The sequence below is a fragment of the Corvus moneduloides genome, chromosome 6 (genome assembly GCF_009650955.1).
Source record: "Corvus moneduloides isolate bCorMon1 chromosome 6, bCorMon1.pri, whole genome shotgun sequence".
Lineage (NCBI taxonomy): Eukaryota > Metazoa > Chordata > Aves > Passeriformes > Corvidae > Corvus > Corvus moneduloides.
In genome coordinates this window covers 62,231,765-62,252,766 of record NC_045481.1, presented here as the reverse complement: position 1 = coordinate 62,252,766, position 21,002 = coordinate 62,231,765, and the positions used below count along the sequence as shown (strand labels likewise).

The following is a 21,002-nucleotide window of genomic DNA, read 5'->3' as shown; positions in this document are numbered from 1 at the left end:
GATAAAACCCTCAGGGCTCCTCATGGCAGAGCAAATAAACAAAGAAAAGAGCAAAAAAAAGGGGATAGAATGGAATCCTGAAACTTATTGTGCTTCAGGGATCTCAAATCCATCCTGTGGATGAGTCACCACGTCACATGGACACACGGCACCAGCAATGACAGGCTGGTCAGAGGGTCCCCAGGTGTCACACAAAGCACCTCTGGCTCTGGAGCTGCTGATGTCCCTCTGTGGAGGGACAGCCCAGTTTTCCTTCAAGGATGGGATTATCCACGTTGAAGTACTTGCAGCCCGGATGTTCAGGTGGCTCTGAGCACTTTCAGACAGGGATTAGTTGTCTCAGAGTGAACTAATTTGCATTAATCACCCCCTCTGGGGGCTCCATCCACACCCTTGACCTACAAACTCTATTTAAGCTCAGCCCAAAGAGGTTATTTCCCCTCTGGAGTTATACTAGAGAAGTCCTGGTTTCCAGTTTCACAAACGTGCACATCTCTGGATTCCTTTAATCTGCACCTTGCCTTGATCACAGATCCAACCCTGACCAGGGATTGACTTTGTTTTCAGATGCTTCAGCCTGCTGGAGCTCATAAAGGTGTAAAGCACAAGTTTATCAATGTGAATTTTATCCAGCGGGAATGATACATAATAGAACAGTTTGACAGACTGGATTCATAATTAAAATAAATAACTGAGGAATAAAAACCCCATAGCATTTAGGTCAACCTTGGACCTGCCTCATCATCACCAGCTCACCTGGTAGTTTGGAGTCTTGGCTCAGAGAACGTCAGGAGGCTTGGAATAAATTAGGTTCTGATTTATAAAGCAGGATGGAAGGTGGAAAAACAGGTTTTTGGGGAAGTCAGTGGTGATTTGGGGTAATACAGTCCTGGACAGAGACAAAATAAGTCTGATTTGGGGCAATGCCAAAGAAATGGAGCAGAAATGGCCATGAAAGCAAAAATTGCCATTTTTCTTGGAACATGCACAAAGGCAGAGGAAGGATTTAGTGATAAACTGTTCAAAGGTTTATACTTAATTACCTGATAATTATTTAACTTTTTTTACAAGTTGGTTTACCTTCTTGGTTGTTCTTTTCTAAGTATCAGAAGTTTCTCATGGAAATAACCAGATTTCATGGTTTTATTTATTATTTCGAGAAAAGAGGGGGTGTTTGAAGTTGTGCCTGGAAGACTGGTAATAAAACAGGGAGTAATGGGAATAGGTGGCAAAATTTTGGTGCAGAAACTCGCCAAATTCCAACACTGATGTTAAAATATTGTTGTTTATAGAGCTACACCCAACCAAAACATCAGCTTTTGGATGATCTTTAAGGCCCCTTCCAACCCAAACCATTCCAGGATTCTATGTGACCCTGCATGGATCTCCTCTGGACATGGCACAGCCTCTTCTAGGCTACCTGGAGTCTCTTGATCCCTCTAATTCCACCTCAGATAACACAGGACGTTCTTAATGTTATTGATAGCTGATAGAGAAATCCCATCTGTGGATCCAAACTTTACTTTGTGGGTGGCTGAGATATTCCTGGGAATACCTGGAGCAGAATAAGAAGGTTTAATGGACTCTGGATCTGATGGGTAGGTCCTGTACAGACCGCCTGGTGCTAAACCAGGAGTAGCCTGGAAGCCTTTTGGGTTCATTCATTACCTGGAGGCTTGGATCAGCCCTCATCTCCTGTAATCCCAGCCAGCTGCTCCAGGGATCCATCCAGAGGTACTTAGGACACCCTAAGGTGTTTGCAATGGATACCAGGAATAAACCCACCTACTGACCCTGAAGTAGAGTTATATAAAAATATAATATAAATATAAATATAAATACATTAAATAATATTTCTATTAAAGGATGTTTTGCTGATGGAAAGGGTTCCTCAAGGAACTGTCTGATCCCGATGCTCCTCTGGTGAGGTAAGAATTGGATTTTTATCTTTAATCCTTTTATGCTGATTTGTTTTGTTATCAGGGTCAGGGAATTCTGTCTGGCTCTTTTTCCCCCTCCCTCATGCCAGGGCTCTCACCCATACCTTGTTTTCAGCTGGGAATGAAGTGGGATTCATGGAGGTTTGTGGGGGAGAAGAAAATCCAGTAACATGTGGGTGTTGGTGCACACATTTAACCCAAGAATGTTTTCCATCTTATATATAAATATATAAAATTTGCTATTGGATTTTAATATATAATTTTGGATCAGAAAAGACATCTAGGAGATCTCTGGCCCTAGGATGGCAAGTTATACATTTATATCCATATGTATTTATGGATATGTGGCTTGGAGCAACCTGGTCTAGGGGAAGGTGTCCCTGCCCATGGCAGCAGGGTGGAACTGGATGATCCTTAAGGTCCCTCCCATCCCAAACCATTCCAGGATTCTATGAAAGGTCTCAGGATCCCCCATATAAAGTTGATGAATGATGAGACATTCCAGACTTCCATGATTTCTGGGCTGGATCAGGGAGCCATGAAAAGCCCTTCCTAGGAAAGATGGAAGGACAACATCTAAACGAATTAATTTTCAGTTTTAATGCAGTTTGAAGATAGAGAGATATTGCCCATAAGCCAAGTCAATGAAATAATTAATAAATCACTCCCTATTTGAAAGCAGGATAAATTTCCAGGCTCAATTGAAACAGTCACCTTTGTCCTTTCCTTTTTCCACCCCCAGTTTCTGCCTTTCAAAGCCTTCAACAAAGCTACAATTAGTTTTCCACTTTATGCCCCTGGTGGTTTGTTAAAAACAAAGTCAGGAATATTATCAGGGGAGTTTGTATCCGGAGATTTGCACTTTGGCAGTGGGGAGAAGGGACTGGAAAATAACAAAACAAGGCAAGAAAAAAAACCTGAACAACCTGAAATAAAAAAACTGAGAGTGATAATTATTTTAAAGTTCCCTTTTTTTAGTCAAGAAGTAACTCCTGACAGAAATTGCATCTCCCTCATTTCTCCATATTCTGGGTGAAAACTTGGTGCTGGCAAGGATGACAAATCAACCTGCTTTTTTTTTTTTTTTTTGGTCAAAAAAACCCTTTCCTTGTGAAAAGTTGTGTTTCATCTGCTTCTGAATGAAATTAATTCCTGTTTTCACACAAACGACTTATTTTTGCTCCTTTAGTGCACCATGGTGCTCCATTGTCAGTCCCAAGGGATGTTAAAGAGCCATAAAAGTCCTTTTAAGGTATGAAATGGAGAACTGGAAGGGGAAAAAGGTTAAAAAATATCCATCAGCTTTTCCTGTATGTCACCACCATCTGTTGGACATTGCTGGGAACATCATCTCCTTTTTATTTTACATAAACCCTCCTTTTTTCCTGATGTTCCCATAAACCTTGGGTAGCAAAATGCCTCGTTCTTGCTCAGGAAACTGAGAAATAGGCAATAAATAAAACAATGGCATCATGTGGCTGATCCCACCTGGATATTTTGTTTTCCAAGCATCAGCTCCCGAGCCTGTTGAAAACACTGGATGTTTGAAGTTCTAACATTTGGAATTGATGCTTTAAACTGCACTTTATTTTTGTCTTAGGATAATTTCCAGCTGATGCTTCAGGTTGTCTGAATCCTTCAGGTGGGGTTAGATGGGGTATTAGGAAGAAATTCTTCCCTGAAGGGCTGGTGAGGCCCTGGAATGGATTTCCCAGAGAAGCTGGGGCTGCCCCTGGATCCCTGGCAGTGTCCAAGGCCAGGCTGGATGGGGCTTGGAGCAGCCTGGGCTGGCAGAAGGTGTCCCTGCCCCTGGCAGGGGTTGGAATGAGATGATCCATAAGGTCCCTTCTGACCCAAACCCTTCCATAGCACAGATATTGTCATAAACTCCCCCTGGGGGTAGTTTTAGGATGTATTAAACAATTAAAGGCAATATTTTTGAACTGTTGTTGTTCAAATAACACCTTCTGCTGCCGCTAATTTTTAAATCTTCATATCTTGACTTGGCAGCGGAGGATCCCAGGACCCCTCAGGGCTTGGCTGCCCCTCGCTTGGTCTGACAGCTCCCTGGAGGGTAAGATGTTATTCCCTGACTTGTTTTGGCTCTGTGAATCCTCCACAGGGCAAAGCTCTGGAAACACAGGTGTTACGTGGGAGAAGCCCTGGTGTATGTCTCCAGCTGGAGCTGGGAGCAGCTGGAAGTATAAAAACTGCTTCAACAGGACCTGGGAGCAAAGAGGAGCAAAACTCCACCTTCAGGTAGGTTTAGATGGAATATTGGGAATAAATCCTTCCCTGGGTGGGTGGTGAGGTGGTTTCCCAGAGAAGCTGTGGCTGCCCCATCCCGGGAAGTGTTTAAGGCCGGGCTGGATGGGGTGATCTCGGTGAATCCTAGGGCAGCTCATTGGAAGCTCTTCTACTGCTGTGCCCAAAGATTTTATGGAAATTGGGTGCCACAACGGAGATCCTCACCACAGGAGGACAAGGATGAGCACTCCATTAGTTATTCCACACCAACCACCTGCCTCTCAGCAGGAATAAAATATAACCCATGGGTTTTAATTGAATTTATTTCCATTCCAGGTCTCCGATCCATCACACAAAGTAATGTTGGTTGGTTGAGTAAGGAAAAGCGAGGCTGGATTTTAGTTAAGCAAGAAATTGAGGTAAATTCTCTGATGGCAGCAGATTCAGCCCCAAAAATGTTTGGTTTTCCTTATTTTTAACACCTCTGGCTCTGCCTCAGGCATCTCCCCACAGGTGATGAAAAGCAGCTCTAAATCCTCGTTAATAACTCCAGGAGACCACAGAACACCTGAATGGAGATGTTGGGTTCTGGGGGTGAAACTCAGCCCTTCAACCAAGGCTCATGCAATAATGAGGATTTCCAGGTTTAGATCCGTTTGTCAGGAGCCAGCAGTGCCTACTCTTGGTTTACTCTCTGGTGTAACTCCATCAAGCCACGACTATCCAGGAGAAAAAACCATGTTTATTTATTCTGTCGCAGTGTGGGATTTTACAAGGTGCTGATCTCTTCCTGGTAAACAGCGAGATGGAGGATGAATTTATCTTTTACCTCCAAATTAAGCATCACATCTAAAGCAAAGTGAGGTAAGGCAAATGCCGGCTCTTATTTCTACAGCCAGGAAAAAATATACTAAGGGAAGTCCCTTTTTCCAATGCTTTCACCTAGAAAATCTCTTCCTGGGACATGGGGAGCGGGTATTTATTCCTCAAGTGCTCAGACCGAGTAGGGAATGGTCAAAAGATGAGAAATAATTCTATTTTCCCAGCAATTATCAGGAAAACCATGGAATTCCCTGTGTAAGTGGATTGAGGAGAACTAGGAGGAAGCCTTGCAACTTATTTCTGAATTATTTTGATATCATATTTCCCTTCTTAATGCCTTAAATATGCCCCTGCTTCCAAATACGTTGGCTGAACAGGGATACCGGTGCCAGGAACTTGTGGTTTTTCTCTTTCAAGGAGAATTTACCTTTTCTTGACTGAAGGCTTTGTAACTGTTTGACCAAAATTGACATTCTTATCATTATCAATGGATTTATTTGCATGAAACCTTTCAATCTAAAGGCACAAAGCAGCTGAACTGCATATATAAAATGTTCAGTATGGTTGGAGAAAATGAGACGTTTGCATCTGAATTTATTCTCCTGGGCTTCACCACCCGGGCAGACCTGCAGGTGATGTTTTTTGTCCTGTTCCTTGCCGTCTACGTGGTCACTCTCCTAGGAAATCTGGGAGCCATTGTATTGATCCGTATGGATCTGCACCTTCACACCCCCATGTACTTCTTCCTGAGCCACTTGTGCCTCCTGGACATCTGCTACTCCTCTACCATCATCCCCCAGAGCCTGAGGGATTTTTTGGCAGAGAAGAAGGTGATTTCCTTTGCGAGATGCGTCACCCAGCTCTTCTCCTTTGCCACCTGGGCCACCACCGAGTGCTACGTGCTGGCCGCCATGGCCTATGACCGCTACGTGGCCATCTGCAGGCCCCTGCTCTACTCCGTGCTCACATCCCAGAGGATTTGCATTGGGATGTTGGCTGGGGCCTACCTGGCTGGAGTGATCAGCTCCACCCTCCACACGGTTTCCATATTCCGCTCCCCGTTCTGCCACTCCTGGGCCATCGACCACTTCTTCTGTGATGGGCCCCCGCTGCTGGCCCTGTCCTGCTCTGAAACCCGCGCCAGCGAGGTCGTGGTGGCCGTCGTGGTGGGGTTCAACACGCTGAGCACCGTGGCCTTCATCCTGGTGTCCTACTCATCCATCCTCGCCGCCGTCCTGCGGATCCGCTCGGCGGCCGGGCGGCGCAAGGCCTTGTCCACCTGCGCCTCCCACCTGGCCTCCGTCACTCTGTACTACAGCAGCTCCATCCTCATGTACCTGCGCCCCGTCTCCAGCCACTCCTTGCAGCAGGACAAGGTCATCTCCCTGGTGTATTCCGTCGCTGTCCCCATGCTGAACCCGTTTGTTTACAGCCTCAGGAACACGGACTTGAGGAACGCCATGAGGAAAGCGAAAAGTAGGATCCTCACTGCCTGGTCCATCCATGGCTCCCGGTTAGCTGAAAAGAGAGGACGACCCCGCTGCCGTGAGGGGTGTTAGATTTTGGACCCTCCAGAAGAGGGGTTGGATGTCAGACCCTCGGGATTCCAGGGTCTGGACTCATCTTCCAAGCCATTGGTGCCATGATCTCCCTGCAGCAGCACCGTGGGGAAGGGATGAGACATCTCCTGGCGTTGTCCGGAGTGCAGGAATGGAGAGGGAACGTGGCAAAGCAGAGCCTGAGTGGGAGATGAGGCACCATCCTCAGGGACACTCCCTGTACTGTAGAACAGGAGCTGGGGAGACTCCAACCCTTTGGGGTGCTGCCCTGCCCTCCCTTGATTTTTCCCTCTTTTTTTGGGGGATGTCCATGTGGAAAGAGCTTTGTGGAAGCACCGAGCTGCCGGCCAGGGCACTTGGACTCATTTTGTGCCTTCTCTGGGGGAGAGGAAAAAGGGAGATGGGGAGTCCAGGGGGTGATGGTGTCATTTGGGGCACTCCAATGTCTGTGGAGGGAGTGAGAGATGAGGGGGGTCAGGTGGGGTTCCCCAAAACCAGGGAGATTATAGCCCAAAAATGCCTGAAAATTCTTAAGGGGTTTGTGTCTAAAAACTGCAAAGATTCTCATTTTCTATGTGTTGAGAAATAATAATAATTCATATATAAATTGATTTAAAAATAAACCCCCGTATCTGCTGTGTTATAGGCAGGATTTTAGGCTGCAAGAAATGGAATATGGATCTGTAGGTTTTGAAAATACAAATAAAACGTTTGTGTATATAAATGAAACAACAAAGGGCTTGAAAAGGTAAGACAATATGATCTGTGTGAAGGAAATAGAAACAGCTCTGTGTGTTCGGAGTTTTACTGTCGCTGTAACACCCGAAATCTGGGATCTGGGATGGGATTGAAATGGGGGTTTATTGGCACCCCTCAAAACGCTGCGCATGCGCGCTGGCCTCCACGCGCTCCGTGCTGCCGCCTTGTGGGCACACCCGGTACTGCAGCTCCGAGCGCCCTCGGCGCTTCCCAGGCTCCGCCGGCACCGGGACACGGAGCTGGACCGGGACCACGACCGGGACAGCGACCGGGACAGCGACCGGGACCGGCCGTGCGGGACCGGCTGCCGGGGCTTCTCCCGGCGCCTCTCCCGGCAGGAACGGCGGCCGCTGTGCCGGGAGCGGCAGTGGCGGTGAGCGGGGAGCGCGGGGAGCGGCGCGGCCGGGCCGAGGGTACCCGGGGCGGCTGCTCCGGGCTCGGAGGGGAGCGGGGAACGGGGACAGCCCCGAGCGGGCGGCGGGGACGGAGAGGGAGCTGCGGGAACGGGCACGAGGCGTCGCTCCGGGGCGGATTCTGTAGGGGACAAAATGAACATTTTGGGGTAAAATCTGGGTTAATGTGCAGGGCAGGGAAAGAGTGTTCTGAGGTAAAAGTGAGGCAGTCAGCAGTGGAGGTAGGGGAAGTCCCAGCCGGGGTATAATGGATGATATAAACCATGTGTGAAATCAGAGCTGTTCCAGCAGCTTTCCTTCCCATTGCTCCCCAGGTGTTTTCCTTATGTTCTGGTTTTCAGAAGCGAACACAGTTTGGGATAACACAGCTTTGGAGAGTTCTGAGTTTTCCTTAACTGTGCAGAGATGTCGGGATCTGGAGGGCACTCCCGTGTCCCTGAAGGAGGATGCCCTGGGGAATGCCCTTACCTGGGATTTGGCTCCTGTAGAGCCTCCCAGGATGAGCCGTGGTGGGCTCGGATCCTGGGCTGGTCCTTGCACCACCCTCATTCCTCAGACGCCGGGAGCTGCCGAGGTCTCTCTCTGGACCTGCCCAGCTGTGTCAGATCCAATGGGCCCTCCAAGTGTTTTTTATCTCTTGCTCCCATTGAAATTGGAGTCCTGTTTGGTGACTTATATTCCCCCCCAAATAGGATTGATTTCTCAAGAAAAATGTGCCACAAAAGCCTTTTTTTGTCTTTTATTTCTTAAATTTCCACTCCTGATCATTTCTCTTGATGCAGCAATAATGAATGTCACAGAAGTAACAATGGGAATGGGGAATAAATGGAATGTGACTGAAAATGCTGATTTTGGATATTTGAGCAGGAACTCGCCGGTGTTCAAAATGTTCAGGCCAGAGCAATACAAGCGCAGCCACAGGAAAACCCAGGAACTGCTGGGTTCAGTCCAGGGACACCTTCCACTAGTCCAGGCTGCTCCAAGCTCCGTCCTGCCTGGCCTTGAACACTTCCAGGGATGGGGCAGCCATGATTTCCCTGGGTTTACGGGCACAAGAGGAAATTTCCAGCAGGAACTGAGGGGTTTCCCTTGCTCTGCCTGGCCCTAGCAGGGCTTTGGGAGGCAGAGGCTGTGGGAACAGGAGCTTTGTCCACTGCCTTGGGGGAGTCTCTGATGTCCCAAAACCCAGCAGAGCAAGTGGTTGTGGTTTAACATCCCATTCAAAGGAGATGCCAGGCCAGGAACGGGAATGGGCTGCAGAGCAGGGATGGTGCCCAGCAGAGGGGTGACTGTCCAGGGGGTCCCAGCAGTCCATCCCTGCTGCCCAGGGTTGGGATGAGCAGGCTGGTGAGTGTCCCTGTGCTTGCTCTGCAGGATGAGGAAGCCAGGCCTGCTGAGGAGGAAGATGAGGAGGTGTGGGAGGATGGAGACAGCGGCCACCAAAGGCTGGGGAAGGCACAGATCCAGGTAGGAGACGTTGCCTTGCAAGGAACTGTCACTCCCAGCTGGAGCACCAGTGCTCACCCACATCAATGCCACAGGCAGGAGAGCCTTGTCCCAAGCCAGGATTTCACTGGAGGGTCCTCAGCTCCTTGGGAATTGCTTGAAGGTAGGATTGAACTTTGTTCTGCACTTCTGTCTGTTTCCCACAGAAGCTGAAGTGTCAGGTCTGGGCCATGCAGGAACTGAGCTGCTGTTTTTTTGTTTTACTTCATGTTTAGTCAACCTTGAGCTTCTGGATATTTTTTTCTGTCTGATTTGTCTCAGGCTGATGTAAATTTAAACTAAAATCCCAGGCAGCTGTTCCCTGAAATCAGGTTAAAGGAAGATTCTGGTACATAGACACATTTATGCAGCACTTTATTAGGAATCCTGGCGAGCCCTTGGATTTGAGCTGCCTTAGACTTGGAAACAAGTCCCTGTTTTAGAAGCTTTCAGTAAATTACTTAAGTTCTTTTGAGATCCAGCCTGTAGCAGCTTCCCATCCATCATGGGAAACTGGCAGGGACCCCACTAAAGACCCTCTGGGCGGGACACAGCTTTTTTCCCTGGAGAGATGCTCCAGCAGCACTTGGCAGTGGGTGTTGGGGATTAATCCATAGGAGCAGATAAATCCATCATCACTGCAGGGCTCTTGGCAGCACTGAATTCCCAACTACTGGTGGGGAAGCCTCTGAAATTGCAGCTGGTTTGTGCCAGTACCTGTAACCTGGGACTGATCCTGATTGTCTGACTCTGGAGTCCCTGAAGTGCTGGGTTATGGAAAACAGACGAGACCGTGGATCAACCCCGCGTGTCATCCGGTGGTTTTGGGCAGGGCACAGCAATTGGCAGTGGGTGTGTTTAGGGGGAGGAGCCACTGCTTCCCTTCCCATCGAGCTGTGGGAAAGGCAGCCCAGAGGATGAGGCTTGGGAAGGAGTTGTGAACTGAGAAGTAGCTCAAATCGAGTTTAAGTAGCCTTCGACTCCTGGAATAGTCTGGATTGGAAGGAACCGTATAGATCCTGTTCCAAACTGCTGCCACGGTCAGGGGCACCTTCCTGGGGTGTCCATGGAATACCCTCCATGCCAGGCTGGTGGAACAGGCGGGGTTTTCTCCCTAAGCCCAGTCCCAGGCAAGATTGGGGTTTCCATGGGAAGAAGCCGGAGAGCTGGGAGGCTCCATGCCTGGAAATGTTTCCAGTCCTGCTTTATCGTTTTATCCAGTCTTGGCCAAAACTGAGCATTACGTTTCTTCCCTAAGTGAGGTGGTTTTCCCTGGACTGCTGGGATTGCACACTGGGTGTTTAAGGGCTGTGTTGTCTCTTTCTCCAGAACAGAAGAGTGAGGAGATGGGGATGCTCCCAGCCATCACAGAGATGTGGGAACAGCCCAGTTCCAGTGAGGAATGTGGTGAGTGCCCTGAGATGGTCTTTCCTGTTGTTTTGTCCTTAGAGCCTGCTGGAGTGCTGGCCTGCATTTGGGAGGAGCCAAGTAGCCTGGAGCAGTGAAGTTTTTCCTGACAGAAATCCATGGTAGGGATGTTTTCCCTGGCTGTCCCAAGGGGAAGGAACAGCTCTGGAGTTTTTGCAGCCACAGGCTGGGGATGCATCCCCTGAAAACCAGTTCAGGACTGTTCATCTGACTCTGCCCCTGACCTGTGGCTTCCAGGGAGCCTTCTGGTCTTCTGGATATTACCAGGAGAGGATATTCCAACACCTGCTTTTTGAGCCAGGAATTCCAGACCCAGTAAGTCAGTCACGTTCCATGTGAGCTGTGCCAGTGGTGGGCTGTGAGGGGGAGCAAGGAGGGGTAGGGGGTGGTATTTGAGACATTCCCAACTGGAATTGGGGCTGAGGGGTCATTTCAGAGCTCTGAGGCCACAAGTTCAGAGCTCAGAGAATGCTGAGGCATCCTGTGCCTGTGGCACTCGGCAGCACATCCCTGATGTGGAGCAAAAAGAGGAGGGTTAGTGGGAGGAGGTTTCTGGAATGGAGTTGGGACAGGTGCTGATCCACGCATGGAATCACGGGACTCAGAAACAGTGACATTTACACTCTGTTTGTTGTCTGATTCCAGAGCAAAGAACATCCAGAACTGCCTCCTCACCCTCATGGACAGCAGGAATGCCTTCCATAGCTCTTGTTTTGGAATGGGAATGGCTGTTGGGAGCTCTGGCAGGAGCACCTGGAGACCAGCAGTGGGATTGCTTTGGCTGCTGCTGGAGGTGGTTTTCTCTTTTCAAGATATTCCTCTGATGTTTTCATAGTAGTTTTCTAGGGCACATTTGAGGGTAACTCCAGGAATTTCAAAACAGTTGGAAAATGGTGGGGGAAAAATGTGAACCTGATCCATTTCTAGTAATTCCAGACTTCTCCCACACCACCATTCTGGGGATAACCTGGTTAAAGATGGAGAGAAACAAGTGCTGTAAACCCTCCTGGCTCTCTGACAGAACAAACCTTCCAGTAAGCCCATACCTCCCTGAGAAACTGTGGGATGATGAGGATTTCCAGGAAAGCAAAACAAGGACAGAGATGAGGGAATAGGCTCCCAGTTATTAATGATTTGATGGATGTGGGAGTGATTCTTGTGTGTTTGATGCTCTTCTTTTTATTCCTGAAATAATTTTAAATGATTCCTTTAAAAATTTGTCTACATTTGGGAGGAAACAATGCAAAATAAATGCAGGGAGAAATCATAGAATCATTATGGAATCCTGGAATGATTTATGTGGGAAGGGACTTTCTGGATCATCTCATTTCACCCCCTGCCATGGGCAGGGACACCTTCCACTACCCCAGGCTGCTCCAGGCCCCATCCAACTTGGCCTTGGACACTTCCAGGGATAGGGCAGCCACAAAATCTCTGTGCCAGGGCTTCATGACCCCCACAGGGAAGAATTCCCTCCTAATACCCAATCTTTCCCATTTTTCTGCAGGACATGGGCTGTGACAAGGGAATTGGCCCCAGATGGATCACAGCAGGACTATGGAAATTCCCTGCACTGGGAGGTTGTGGTGCTCTGGGTTAAATTTTGGATTCATAATGTTAAAGGTGGGGTGTGGAGGGGCTTCTCTCCTGTTCATTATTGTTGTTATCAATGTTCTTGCTCTCAGTGTTACTATGTGTTGTCATTACTCTCAAATGATTGCATTTGTCTTGGTTTCCATTATTAAACTGTTCTGAGCTGGAATTTTGTCTCTGGTCTCTTCCCCATCCCACGGGGGGTGAGGGAGCGGCTGCTGGTGCCCAGCTGGGGTCCAGCCGTGGCCCCGGGCACTTCTGGGGGCTCCGAACCCGAGGGACAGGAGCGGTTTTGGGCTCACAAAAAGAGACCCAGTGCTGCGTTTCGGGGGCTCAAAAGCAGGCGCAGAGCTTAAAAGCAGAGACTAAATCCTGCACTGTGGAGTCCTGAGAGCAGGCTGGTATGGCCAGAGCTGGGACTCAGAAACAGTGACTAAATCCTGTTCTCAGGGCTTGAGGAAGAGAGCGAGTCCTGTGTGTTCGGGCTCACAAAGAGAAACGGAAGTGCTGCGTTCTGCTGGACTGAATTAAAGCCCAAGTGCCGTGTTTTGATGTTCAAAGCGGGCTCTTGGGGCCAGGGCGAGTCTGTGTCTCTGGGCTCCGAGTCCTGCCTCAGGCACAGCCCGAAGCCGGGCTCGCCGGCCCCACGCAGAGCTCGGGAGCAGCGACTCAGCGCCGCGTCCGGGGCTGGCGGCAGAGCCCGGGGCCGCGTCGTGGGGCCCAAGGCGGGCTCCGGGAGGGGCTCAGGGCTGGGAGCGGAGCCCGGCCCGGCGCGTCGGGCCCGGCTCGGGATCCCGGGGCTGCCCGGGCGCCGGCACAGCCCCGGCTCCCCGCGGAGAGCCGGCCGGAGCAGGAGCGGCAGCGCCGGGCTCGGCCCCAGCGCCCGTCCCGGAGCGGCTCCTCCCGGTGCCGATCCCAGCCCCGATCCCGCCGGGGGAGAGGCGGCCCCGCCCGGGACCCGCAGCGGCCGCCGGCAGGAGCCGGAGCCCCGGTCCCGGGAGCGGCCCCGGTGCGGCCCCGGTGCGCGGGGCGGGTCCGGCCCGGGAGAGAGGGGCGGGGCCCCGAGCGATGGAGCCGCCCCCGTGCCGGGCAGGGCGGGCCCCGGGGCCGGGCGGGGCCGGGGCTCTGGGGCGGTCCCGGGCGGGGCCGAGCGGGGCCGGGGGCGGCTTCAGGGGCGGGGCCGGGCCCGGCTCAGGTGCGCGGGGCGGGGTCCGCACAGGTGCGCGGGGTCCCAGGGCGGCTGCGCAGGGCGGGGCCGAGGTGATTTAAGCCCCCGAAATCGCCCCCGCCGCCATTTGCTCCCTCAGAGCTCGGGGAGGCTGCGGCCGGGCCGGGCTCCCCCGGCGTGGCCCGGGTGAGGCCCCCGCTCCCCCTCTTTCCTCCCCTTCTTTCTCCTGCCCTTCTCCTCCTCCTTCTTCCCCCGCTTATCACCTCTTTCCTACCCCCCCAGTCTCTTTCTCTCTCCCCACACCCTCCCTGTCTCTCTCTCCCAGCCCCCCTCCTGCCCTCTCCCCAGCCTTCCCCACTCTCTCTCCCTGCTCCCCTGCGCATCCCCGACCCCCCCACCCCTCCTTTCTCCTCGACCCCTCCTTTCTCCCCTCTCCGTACCCCGCTCCCCAACCCGACTCCCCTCTCTTCTCCCTCTGCCTCTCCTCTGTCCATCATCCTTTCCCCCCTCGTTCTCGTTCTCCCCAACCCACCCCGACTCCTCTCCCTATCCCCCCTCATCCCTCCCTGACTCTCCCCTTTCCCTCTTTCCCCCGCAGCCGCGGGGCTCGGGGCGCCGGAGAATAAAGCCCAGAGGGCCGGAGCCCGGCGCCCCTGCCCTCGCTGGAGCCCCACACGGGCCGGGCCCGCTCGGCGGGTCCCCCGTGCAGCACAAAAACAGCGCCGGGGCTCCGGCTTTCCACACATCACACTGGGGATCCCCTCCTCAGGAGGGGGTCCCGGGGAGGGGGGTGGGTTCGGGAAGGGAGGTGTGTTGGGGTAGGGTGGGCCCCCTCCTCAGGAGGGGGTCCGGGGGGGTGGGTGGGGTGGGCCCCCTCCTCAGGAGGGGGTTCCGGGGGGGGTGGTGGGTTGGGGTAGGGTGGGCCCCCTCCTTAGGAGGGGGTCCGGGGGGGGTGGGTGGGGTGGGCCCCCGCCGGAGGAGGGGGGCCCGGGAGGGGGTCAGGGTGGGCCCCCTCCGGAGGAGGGGGTCCGGGGGAGGGGGGGGGGCGGAGGGGGGACTTTCCCCCCCTCCAGTCCCCGCCCCCTCTCCCGGACCCCCTCCTCCGGACGGGGCTCGCCCCGGCCCCCTCCCCGGGACCCCCTCCTCCGGACCGGGGCCCCGGAGGGAGGGAGGGGGGTGGGGGGGGAAGCCGAGGGGGTCACGTCACTCTGCGGCACGAACAGACATAGAGACCACAGGCCAAACCAACAGCCCCTCCCGCCCGGCCCCCCCCACCCCACCCGCCCCCCCCTCCCTCCCCCCCCCCGGGCCCCCGGTCCGGAGGAGGGGGTCCCGGGGAGGGGGCGGGGGCGAGCCCCGTCCGGAGGAGGGGGTCCGGGAGAGGGGGCGGGGACTGGAGGGGGGAGGTCCCCCCTCCGCCCCACCCCCTCCCCCGGACCCCCTCCTCCGGAGGGGGCCCACCCTGACCCCCTCCCGGGACCCCCTCCTCCGGAGGGGGCCCACCCCCCCCCCCCCCCCCGGACCCCCCCCCCCCCCGGAACCCCCTCCTGAGGAGGGGGCCCACCCCAACCCACCACCCCCCCCGGGACCTCCTCCTGAGGAGGGGGCCCACCCTACCCCAACCCACCTCCCTCCCCGAAACCCACCCCCCTCCCCGGGACCCCCTCCTCAGGAGGGGATCCCCAGTGTGATGTGTGGAAAGCCGGAGCCCCGGCGCTGTTTTTGTACTGCACGGGGGACCCGCCGAGCGGGCCCGGCCCGTGTGGGGCTCCAGCGAGGGCAGGGGCGCCGGGCTCCGGCCCTCTGGGCTTTATTCTCCGGCGCCCCGAGCCCCGCGGCTGCGGGGGAAAGACGGGACAGAGGACGGGAATAAGGGAGCAGAGGGGGTCAAAGAAGGAGCGCAGGTGGGGGGTTCGGGGTGTGCAGGGAGAGGTGGGGTGGGGGGACAGGAAAGGACGGGGGGGAGGACGAGGACGGAGCACAGGTGGGGGGGGTCAAAGTACAGAAGGGGAAAGAGGGAACAGGAACAGGGGGAGGTAGAGGGGGAAGGAAAGGTGGGGGAGGGAGGGGGAGGATTGAGGGCAGGTGGGGGGAATTGGGAGGGAAACGGGAGCAGAGTGAGGGGGCAGGGGGGACCCGGGATGGGGGGGAAGGAACGGTGGAGAAGGGGAGAGAGGGTGGAGGGGTAGGGCAGGGCTGGGGTGTGTAGGGGGACAGGGAGGGGGGATGGGGGGGACCGGGCCGGGGGGGAGGGAGGGGAGGGCTAGGGGGGAGAGGGGGGGGGGGTAGGGGGGGGGGGGTGTAGGGGGTGGGGGAGGGGAGGCAGAGGGGGAAGAACGGAGAGGGTTAGGAGAAGAGAAGTAAAGACAAATATAAAGGAAAAGAAATACAGAGAGATATAGAGCCCGGCCCGGCCACAGCCTCTCCCACCGAGCGCCGAGGGAGCAAATGGCGGCGGCGCCGATTCCCGAGGCTTAAATCCCCTCGGCCCCGCCCCGCGCAGCCGCGCTGGGGCCCCGCGCACCTGTGCGGACCCCGCCCTCCACACCTGTGCCGGCCCCGCCCCGCCCCGCCCGCGCCCGTAAATGCCGGCGGATCCGCGCCCGCTCCGCTTTGTGCGGTGAACGCTCATCCTGCTCATCCCGGGCTGCGGCGGGACCGTCGTTCGGGGCGCTGTGCGGAGCCCGGCACCGGGGGCTGCTCCCGGCGCTGCGCCGAGCCCGAGGCGCTGAGGTGGGAACGGGACCCGGGCCCGGGGATTCGGGGCTGGGTCCTGTCGGTGTCTGCTGGGGGTCCCGGGCCGAGCCGCTTGTTCCTCGGCGGGCGGGGTGCGGCTGCCGGGGCCGGAGAACTGAGGTGGGATTGGGGATGGCATTAGGGATCGGGATCGCCGCGGCTGGCAAGAGCCGCTCCGGGATTGGCGCTGGGGCCGAGCCCGGCGCTGCCGCTCCGGCTGCGGCCAGCGCGGGGCCGGGGTCCCGCCGGAGCTCCGGCTACGCTCCCGCTGCGGCCGCGGGGAGCCGGGGCCGTGCCGGTGCCGGGCCCGCCGGGAGGGCGGCGCTTCCCCGCAGCAGCCGCTGGATCGCGCCTGGAAGCGGGCGGGCCGCGGGGACCGCCCGTGCCGGCCCCGGCACCCCCCGAGGCCGCCGCTCCCTCAGCGCCGCCCGCCCTGTGGGGCGCCCCCTGGCGCAACCGGAGCGCCGGCGCTCCCGGCCCGGCCCCGCCCGCAGCCCCCGCGGGGACGCGGAGCTCCCCCAGCCCCGGCGCTGCCGGGGCCGCCGCACCCCCTGCGCACAGCAGCGCCCGCCTCCCCCTGCCCCGGGGCCGCTCCCCCGGGGGCCTCCCGCCCGCCGCGGCCCCGCCCAACGAGCGCGGCTGCAGCGGGACGAGCCGCTCCGGGCCGGCCGCTGGCGCCGAGGCCGCTGCTGCCGCTCCTGCTCTGACTGCGCCCGCTGCGGGACCGGGGCCTCGCCGGGGCTTGCTGCTGCTTGAGCCGCTCATCCGATACCTGACGGGTGAGACCTAATACTATCCTTCCTCCCCCCCGCTTTCTCTGGGGTTTGCACGCTCCAATGCAAAAACCTCTGGGTTTAAAAGTCCAGTGGAAACTGTTTATTCTTTATTTCCAGAGCACAGGAGATCCGGAGTGGGAAGGGACACACAATGACCACCAAGTCGAGCCCTTATGTGAATGCCTCATCTGGGGATTGAACCCACACCTGGGCATTCTCAGTACACTGCTCCAACCAAGCCAATCTCAGCTCCTGGCAATGTCCTGCCTGGGGTGGGAATGCCAAGTGCCAGCAAGGTAATTCCTATGCAAATACAGCTCCTTCTTTTATGCTAATGCTGCTTTACACACCAGCCCCTGCAATAGCCACAGGGCAGAGGCCATGGCCAGCACCTGATCACGGAACAACACAGGTGATCAGTTGTGTGACAGCACTAAACTCTTCCTGTAACCCTGATTTCCTGTCCTTTCTAGGATTTATCCAACAGCTGTAAAGGTGCTCATTCCATGTCCCTTTCCAGGGAGAAATGAGCAAGGCAAGTCCTGAGGGTTCACTTGGTCCATGGCCAAAGTTCTTCTGGAGAGTGTCAGGGCTGCTCCTGCCTGCAGAGGGGCGTTTCCTGTAGGTGAGTGTTCACAGCCCAAAATCCCAGTGGCTGCTGAGGCTGGGGCAGCTTTTCTGGCCCAGAGCCCTTGGAAACTCCTGCTCACTGCCAGGAGTGTTCCTTGGTGCTCCCTCCGTGTGTCCCAGCTGGCAGGGAACGTGGGGAGGGAGAAGGCCGGGAGCCCCAGGAAGGGAAGCAGCAGCTCTTGTGCTTTGGATTTGCAGAGAGGAGCTGTGCCTGCAGTGTCCTGCCCGTGGCACGCAGCGTGCCAAACACACGTCCCGGGAACGGGCACTGGGCTGCCCGGGCAGCGCTGGGATGGACATGGATAAAGGGCTGCCCGTGGCCCCTCGGCCAGGGGCTGCTCTGAACAGGCACCCGCAGATGCTTCAGCCCTGACAGACCCCACTGACACCCCAAAAATGCCCCAAGGAACAGCTGGCACTGGGGAATGTCAGCACGGGCTGTTTGCAGAGGGGCTCAGACAGCAATTCCCAGTGCTGACCTCCCACACTCCTGCCAGCTATGTCCCAGCCACCCAAAATGCCTTCCCTTCCAGCCTGAGGCCATCATCCCTCAGCAGCGTTAAAGCCAAGGCAAGCTTCCCCCACAGCAATGAAATGCCAAGCAATGCCCTCAGAGATGCCTTCAAATGAAAGGTCAGAGTCAGAGAAATCTCTTTGGATTGAGTTTGGAGTTTTTGGGGAGCCAGCTGGAACTGCACAACTGATGGAAAGCTTTCCCAGGTGGCTCCCACTGCAGGTGCCCTGAAGGCAGGGATGTGCATCCCTTTCCTGAGGGAAAAGAACTTGCAGAGGCCACTCCTGAGGCTCTGGAATGAAATCAGCTCCTGCAGGGAGACAAGTCCTCCCTTGGGCACAGGGGCTGCCTCAGCAGGGGCTGGGAGCGCGTCCGGCCAGCGCCTTCTCCTGCTTTAAAATATCACCTGGAGCCCGGGCTCAGGGGGTGCAGGCAGCTGAATTCCAGGGAACTCTGTCAGGTGTCCCCAGGGACATGGGGGGGCTGGGGGATGAGGGTTACAAACAGCAAATTCTATGGAACATGAACCTGTCCTTGTCCTGACCCTGCTGAGCTTCCCTGGAAGCTCTGCTGGTTCCTGACACAGCTGGTGTTAAATAGGCAGCTCTGCATGGGAATATCCATGCTCCAGGAGGCACTGGGAGGCTATTCCAGTGGCAATTCAGCAGGGAATTCAGGGCTTGGGGTAGAATTCATCTGAACTAGCAAAGCCAAACCCCAAATCTGGGCACCACCCAGGGAACAATCTCTGTGCTGCCCTGGCAGCCAAAGCCCCTGGGCTGGGAGATGTCAGCGGGCAAATGGATGGAATGATCTAAATGCCAGCATCCCCCAAAGGGACAATGCCATCACCTCCCTTTGCTCCCCAAGTGTCCACTGTGTTCCCCACAGGTGCCCTGGGGATGCCAGGGAGGTGCCTTTGCCCACAGTGCCTTTCTCCTGCCCCTCTCCAGCCCGAGGCCTCTTCTCCCTTCCCTGCCAGCTGCTGCCAAGGAAGGAGGACACAGTGAGTGCTGAGTTGACCTCCAAATAGTCCTTCCCTCTCCTTGAGATGACCTGAGATTTTACCCCCAAAATGTCCCCATCTGTCTCCTTCTGAGTTCCTCATTTTTTACAAGGAAGCATTCTTTCTCTGCTCTGGAGATTACCACAAGATTTGCCCCTAAAACTTTCCCCACCTGTCCACTACCTCTTTCCTCATTTCTACCTCAATATTTTCATTCTTTGCCCTACAGATGCTTTCAATTTTTACCCCTCCGAACTTCCCTACCTGTCCATAAGTGATTACCTCAGTTTACCCCATCAAGTGCATTCCCTCTGCTACAGATCACCTCAGATTCTACCCCCAAAATTTTCTGTACCTCTACACCGCTGAGTACTTCATTTTTACCTCCAAATACTCATTTTCTACCATGGAGATTCCCTCAAGTGTTACCCCCCAGATTTACCCACCTGTCCACAGCAATTCCCTCAGTTTACCTCAGGATGCTCCTGCTCTCTCCTAGAGATGACCTCACATTTTCCCCCTCGATTTTCCCTACCTGCCCAATTCTGATTGCCTCATTTTTACCTCAAAATAGGAGTTCTTTCTTCTACAGATTAACTCGGATTTTATTACCAAAATGTCTATTTTGTCCCCTGTACACTGACTAGATTTTAAAACCAAAACCACACAGGTTATGTCTGTCTTATCCCCAAAATGTTCATTCTGCCCCCTACAAATTAGGTCAGATTTTTTCTCAAAAACCCTTACTGTTCCTACATAATTACCTCAGGGTTTGCCCCCCAAATTCTACCTAATGTTGACTACTGATTACCTCAAGTTTAACCCCCAAAATTTTCCTTAACTGTCCACAACTTATTACCTCATTTTTACCTAAAAATATTCATTTTCAACCTTTAGATTATTTCAAGTTTTACCCCCCAAAATTCCCCTACCTGTCCACTACTGATTCCCTCATTCTTCCTTCAATATTTATTTACTTTCTACCATGTAGCTTCTATCAAGATTTACCCCCAAAGTTTTCCATCTGTCTACTACTGAGTACCTCATTTTTCCTCAAAATGTTCTTTCTACAGCTTATTTAATGTTATTTTTACACAAGTTTCCCTACCTGCCCACAACTGATTCCCTCATGTTACCTCAGTGTGTTCATGCTCTCCCCTAGAGATTAGCTCAGATTTAGCCCCCAAATTTTCCCCACAGGCTCAGTACTCATCACCTCATTTTTCCCTCAAAGTGTTCATTCTCTACTCTTGAGATTTTGTCAAGTTTTGCCTCCAAAATTTTCCTTATTTGTCTACTACTGAGTACCTCATTTTTGCTCCAAAATACTCATTCTGTCCCCTACAGGTTACATCAAGTTTTACCCCCCCCAAATTTTCCGTCCTGTACAATATTAACTCTTTTCTGCCCCAAAAATGTTCTCTCTCCTAAACATCACCTCAGCTTTTCCCTCAAAAATGCCACCTCGCTCCCCTCGACATCCCCTCCCATCTTCCTACACAAACAATTCTTGTGTCCCCTCTCAGTCAGCCCAGGTTTTCAGCTGAAAATGTCTCCTCTGTCCCCTCAAAGTTATCCCAGGTTTTCCCAGTGAGGAGCTGCAAGGAATTCAGGCAGGGCCAATGACACCAGGGAACAGCTGTAAATTCAGAGGCAGAGAGAGAAGATCTACCAGGAAAGGGGAAAGGTTCAGAAAACATTTCTGCAATTAATTAATTAATAATGATTTCCAGTTCCCCACTGAGAAGAACACAACCTCACAGCTGTTAAGGCCTGACAGTTCCCTGCAGGGAGAGCTCAGCACATGTGCCCAGAGGCAATCCCAGCATCTGCAAGAAAGAAAGAAGCAGCAAAAGGTGATTTCTTCTCTTCCAAAGTTATTTCAAGTGCTCACACCCAAACCAACCTTTGCTCTTGATTCTGGCC

The 21,002-nt window shown here is 54.4% G+C and overlaps 2 protein-coding genes and 1 long non-coding RNA gene across 4 annotated transcripts; all 3 read left to right on the top strand.

Moving 5' to 3' along the window:
• The first annotated feature begins 5,569 nt into the window (after positions 1-5,569).
• LOC116445364 (olfactory receptor 1019-like) lies at positions 5,570-6,636 on the top strand. Its single transcript, XM_032111938.1, has one exon. The coding sequence runs from the start codon at positions 5,570-5,572 to the stop codon at positions 6,566-6,568; it is 999 nt and encodes a 332-aa protein (XP_031967829.1). The 3' UTR covers positions 6,569-6,636.
• An 819-nt stretch (positions 6,637-7,455) lies between these two features.
• On the top strand, positions 7,456-12,415 carry LOC116445994. Its single transcript, XM_032113191.1, has 6 exons — positions 7,456-7,700; positions 9,115-9,207; positions 9,282-9,349; positions 10,555-10,632; positions 11,301-11,446; positions 12,161-12,415. The coding sequence occupies exons 1-6, from the start codon at positions 7,456-7,458 to the stop codon at positions 12,251-12,253; spliced, it is 723 nt and encodes a 240-aa protein (XP_031969082.1). The 3' UTR covers positions 12,254-12,415.
• A 3,368-nt stretch (positions 12,416-15,783) lies between these two features.
• Positions 15,784-20,911, top strand: LOC116445434. 2 transcript variants are annotated; one of them, XR_004240781.1, is made up of 3 exons: positions 15,784-16,147; positions 17,044-17,551; positions 20,810-20,911. It is a non-coding gene; the product is annotated as an uncharacterized LOC116445434 (long non-coding RNA). The 2 variants fall into 2 exon arrangements; XR_004240780.1 differs by lacking the exons at positions 15,784-16,147; positions 17,044-17,551 and adding an exon at positions 17,579-19,076.
• Positions 20,912-21,002: the final 91 nt, after the last annotated feature.